The 4,650-nt window shown below is 58.3% G+C and overlaps 2 protein-coding genes across 2 annotated transcripts in view; one reads left to right on the top strand and one right to left on the bottom strand.

The window, feature by feature from the left end:
* Nucleotides 1–1,921, top strand: part of LOC113208575 (sodium channel protein Nach-like) — a 14,036-nt gene extending 12,115 nt beyond the window's left edge. Inside the window, exons 5-8 of the mRNA XM_026425627.2 lie at nucleotides 134–407; nucleotides 706–868; nucleotides 1,532–1,635; nucleotides 1,723–1,921. Of these exons, the coding sequence (XP_026281412.1) occupies nucleotides 134–407; nucleotides 706–868; nucleotides 1,532–1,635; nucleotides 1,723–1,853 (672 nt within the window). The 3' untranslated portion in view covers nucleotides 1,854–1,921. The remainder of the gene's footprint in view (nucleotides 1–133; nucleotides 408–705; nucleotides 869–1,531; nucleotides 1,636–1,722) is intronic.
* Nucleotides 1,922–2,584: 663 nt separating this feature from the next.
* LOC113208566 (knirps-related protein-like) lies at nucleotides 2,585–3,985 on the bottom strand. The gene is made up of 2 exons (XM_052270808.1): nucleotides 3,878–3,985; nucleotides 2,585–3,794 (listed from the first exon to the last, which is right to left on the bottom strand). The coding sequence occupies exons 1-2, from the start codon at nucleotides 3,953–3,955 to the stop codon at nucleotides 2,757–2,759; spliced, it is 1,116 nt and encodes a 371-aa protein (XP_052126768.1). The 5' UTR covers nucleotides 3,956–3,985; the 3' UTR covers nucleotides 2,585–2,756.
* Nucleotides 3,986–4,650: the final 665 nt, after the last annotated feature.

Here is a 4,650-nt window from a genome sequence, read left to right as displayed (position 1 = left end):
AAAAAAAAATAGAAAAAATCAGGAAAAGGGAAATTAAGAAAAACTGCAAAATCGGTACCCGCCTGCATGGAAGGAAAAGGATCCATCGGTTGCGGCCTGACCTGAGCTCTCTTTCTCTCTCTCCTGTCTGCAGTACTTTCTGCACTCGCCCTACGAGATCCCAGACTCGGCGTCCAAGCCCTTCACGGTGCACTCGCGGCAGGAGCGCGACACGACCGTGCGCTTCCTGGAGACCGTCGCCGACCCGGCGCTCCGCCAGCTGTCCAAGCGACAGCGCCGCTGCCAGTTCTTCAACGAGGGCAAGAAGCCCTACCCGGTCTACTCGTACAACCTGTGCATGATGACGTGCCGGCGCAAGATGGCCGTCCGCTACTGCGGCTGCGCGCCCTTCTTCTACGGCGACAGGGGTGCGTCCTCTCCTCTGCAAGTGCCAGGGGAAAATAGGCTTCAACTTTCATGACATTTATTTCTGAACTTCGTTTCACGACCACCCTCAAAAACTACTTCAGTCAACGTCGATGAACGTCAGTGAAATTCAATAGCAGTTCACCAATGTCGACGAATCAAAAACCATGAATTTCAATGAAAATTTACTCAAGTTCATAAACTTGACCGATGTAGTGTTTTTTTTTTTTCCGGAGCCTGGTTTCCATGTCAGGCCTGACCTCCCTGACGGTGGCCCGATTTGGGCCTCCATTTTCGCAGGTGATGGCGTCAAGACGTGCGACGTGGACGGGATGGCGTGCCTTGCGGACTACGGCGAGAAGCTCATCGAGCTCCGCGAGGAGGACCCCGAGGCGGACTGCAGGTGCTACCACTCGTGCGAGGAGATCCGCTACACGACGGACCGAAACTTCGAGCGGAGCTGGTGGGTGCCAAATTCACATTTGTATTTTTTTTTATTTTTTTTAAAGAAACATATGTGTACTTGTTGGTTTCGGATGTAAGTTTGCGGTTTCATATTGGTGAAACCGGCGGATGGCATGTGCCCGTCCGGTCATTCAGCCCGTCGCGATCAGCGACATTCCCGTGACCCTCATAAGTTTGAATAACCATAATCGAGCGGGCTGCCAACCGGGCGGAGCTGCAACGTGTTAATCTTTATTGGTTATAGCATTCTGTTGACTGCTCAAAGCCTGCAACGGGGTAGCATTTTGTCGCCTCTCCGGAGCTAAACGTTTCATTTTGCGATTTGTGGTTTGCACGCGCGATGCCTCGCGGCCTCGTAGTTGGGTGAAAATGTCGTTAATTTACGGCTCTCTGTTGTGAATGGAAGACCCGGGGTCATATTTATTTACGATTCGGCGCTGTAAATCGCGTCGCCACTTCCTCATAACGGCTCCATAACATTCAGCGAAATGAGTCTTCCCTGAAATTTACTCGCCGCGCGGTGACTTCTCTCACAGCCTCGAGTGATATTTATCGCGAGCTTTTTTTTTTCGCCAAAGGCTAAAGCGAGCCTGTGGCCGGGCCTGCCGGGGAGAGAGTAATGTCTAAGACGTGTGACACGTTTGCACGTGCGTTCCCGCAGGTCGTACCCCGTGCCAGACAACATCAGGTTCCGATGGGCCATCGAGCTGTACAGCAAGACGAGGTTGAAGCGGTCCATTATTTTCACCTTCAGCGATCTGCTCGGTATAGAAACGAACGTTCGATGTGCACCGCTTGTATTTTTCCGGCCTCACTTGGCTCGGCCTCACGCACATTTTCCTTGATCGACAGTGTCCTTCGGCGGCACCGCGGCGCTGTTTCTCGGCTGCAGCATCCTCACTTTCGTCGAGCTCATCTACTTCTTCACGCTGCGCCTCGTGTGCGCCGTGCGGAAGGGCAGCGGGAAGTCCCGAAACCTGTGACCCCCCTCTCCGCTCCCCCACATTTGTTATCGCACCCTCTCAATAACAATATAAATACCGAAACATTATCTCGCCGCTAGAGTGTGAAATTCTGTCCCTCATTGAGATTTATTTTCGTTCTCTTGCGTGGCGCTGCGCTGCGGGGGCTCCGATGCGCCCGCCCGCTTTTTTGGGGGAATTTTGTCGTGGTCGTGGTGGGACCTTTCTCGGTGGGTCCATGGTCGGGGCCGGTGGGGCCCTAGATGCGGGACGATGCAGCGCGCGATACGGCGAGTGGCGCGGTCCGCTCGCTGCAGTCCGAGTCCACGCGGGCCCGAGGGTGTCGAGTGTCGCCCGGCCACGGAATTTCGGCTAAATGTCTCCACGTCCATCAAAGTCTTGTAACGCCCCTTGTAGGTGGTCCCCGCGTCGTTGCCGGCTCTCCAAAGACAGACGCAATAACACTGTCCCTTTCTTGCCAAAGACTGAGTGCGTGGCAGGGATTTTGAAAAGAAGCGCTCTCTTCTTCTAATGCTTTGGTGGGAACGAAAAATAGGACAACTTATTTCAGATTGTGTCATAAATAACAATATAAAAATAATTTTATTTATATTAAAATACAAACGTTCCCCGCTCGTATATCTATCTTACATTACATAGAAGTTTTGAACTTTTAACATGGGAAAGGAGCCTTTGGCTACCTACTAATCTGGCCCTAAAACGAACTTAAAAATGAAAACAATATCAATGTGTTCGTGTTGTCTTTGAACTCGCTTTTATTCACAGAAAGTTTGCCAACTCACGATCTGCCTGTGACCCCCATTCAATGACAAAACAAAATCTGACATAAGGTCCATATCACAAATACTTCCTAAAGCCCGGCATTAGCAAGGGCCGAGCGTTAGATAGGGAGATCAGCACGGGTCAGGACAGGGACAGGTCGACGGGGGCGGTGCTGGGACTGGGTGGCCTGCCGGGAGTCGAACCCGGGCTAGGCCGCGGGCTCGGACGCGGGCTCGGGCTCAACCGCGGTGGGCTGTCACTGTCAGCCTCGGGGTCACCGTCGGCCGCACGGTCGCCCTCCCGCTCACTGACGCCCGAGTCGCTGGCGTCGTCCTTGTCCTCGGCGTGGTGCCTGCGGCCCTGCGCGGCGCTGGGTGGCGTAGGGGCGCGGGAGGCTGTGCGGGACAAGTCCATGGGCTGCTCCTGGTCCGCGTCGTCACCCTCGTCGAGACGAGCCCCGGGCGGCGACGGCCTCCCCAGGACCCCGGGTGGCGGGCCTCGCAGGGGCTGCGGCACCACGGGCGCGGCCTTGGGGTGCAGGTGGAGCCGTGGCGAGGCCGGCCGGGAGACGAGCCGCCCCCACTCGGGGCGCTGAGGGGCGGCCTGCGGGGCTGCTCCGGGCGCGCCCGGGGGTGGCAGGCCGAACAGCGGCGGGGGCACGCCGCCGTTGAAGGCTGCCGCTGCGGCCGCGGCCGCCGCCGGGAGGAAGGGAGGGAACGGCATCCCGAGGGGCGGGCCGTGAGGCGGCGGGGGCGGGAGCAGCCCCCGGGGGCCGGCCCACAGCATGGGAGGCAGGCCCGGGGGGAGGCTGCCCCCGTACAGCCCCTCCAGTCGGGGCCTCGGCCCCTGCGACTCCCCCTTGGGGCTCTTCTCCGGGGGGCTGGTCCGCGGCGGCTGCACTTGGGGCTCCCACCGCGGGGGCTGCTGGTCACCGTGCTGCTGCTGCTGCTGGTGCTGCTGCTGGTGCTGGTGCTGCTGCTCCTGCAGCAGGCAGTGGATCTTGAACCAGTTGGAGCGGCGGCCGTAGCGCGACCCGCTCTTGGACATGCCCACCAGCAGGCACTTGCGCAGGCGGCACGCCTTGCACGACGTGCGGTTCTTCTTGTTGATGACGCACGCGCCCTGGTTCTTGCACTCGGTGATGGAGCCCAGGTTGTTGTACGTCCGCCCGAAAAACGACTGAAACGGAAATAGTAAAACGTGAGTCTTTGACGCTTTCCGTCTAAGTTTAAACGATGTACTCTGCGCATAAAGTACTCTACCTTGCATCCTTCGCATGTAAATGCGCCAAAGTGGAAACCAGCTGCTGGCTCGCCGCAGACTCTGCACAGCTGGCTCATCTGCAAGCCAGAAGAAAAGTCTTGGTAATGTCCAGTATCATACCCAGTTGCAACCCTAGCAGTTGCACCATCAGCGGCGCGCCAGCCGGCGGGCAAAGCGCTGGGCTGCGGTGTCGGATGGGCTGCCTACCCCCGCGGCGTCCTGCAGCTGCAGTCCAGGAGGAGGGCGCGGAGAGGGGGCACCGCGACCACGCACTTAGCGGGAGGGGACGGACAGCGGATGAGCAACGGGCGCCGAAACGTCTGCGCGGAGTATAACTTTCCCCCCGTCGTCTCGGCCGGTAATTACCTCCTACCAAATAAAACCAGGTTTCAATTAACGAATTTTATTTATTAATCCCGGCCGGCGGCGCTGGCTGATTATCCCGATATCGCGATGCTGCAACGAGGCCTAACAAGGCTTTCATTTTGGAGATGCGGACCCATTCGCGACCCCGGCCCGACCCGACCCGACCCTGCCCGGCCGCGCCCCGCTGGCCTGGCGGACGTATAACTCATGCATCGGTATGGATCGCCTCTCTCTCTCCCACTCGCTCATTCATTACGGCAGAGACAGAGACGGGCGGGTCGCGGCGGCCGTGGCGTAGCGCAGCCTGCGCGAGCCTGCGCAGCAAGGACCGTGGCAAGGAGTGAATTAAATCAGGGAAATTTATGACGCGCGAGCGGCACGCGGGACGGGACGGGCGGGCGGGCGG

Source organism: Frankliniella occidentalis, unplaced genomic scaffold, assembly GCF_000697945.3.
Source record: "Frankliniella occidentalis isolate FOCC.00 unplaced genomic scaffold, Focc_3.1 Scaffold139, whole genome shotgun sequence".
Classification (NCBI taxonomy): domain Eukaryota; kingdom Metazoa; phylum Arthropoda; class Insecta; order Thysanoptera; family Thripidae; genus Frankliniella; species Frankliniella occidentalis.
Note: the sequence above shows the minus strand (reverse complement) of the source record. Positions and strands in the feature narration are given on the sequence as shown.

What these genes read in the sequence shown, in the direction of transcription:
- LOC113208566 (XM_052270808.1), bottom strand. Translation starts at nt 3,955, where the DNA reads ATGAGCCAGCTGTGCAGAGTCTGCGGCGAGCCAGCAGCTGGTTTCCAC. An exon ending in TTACATGCGAAGGATGCAAG is followed by an intron (nt 3,795 to 3,877) that starts GTAGAGTACTTT and finishes TTTCCGTTTCAG; the next exon opens with TCGTTTTTCGGGCGGACGTA.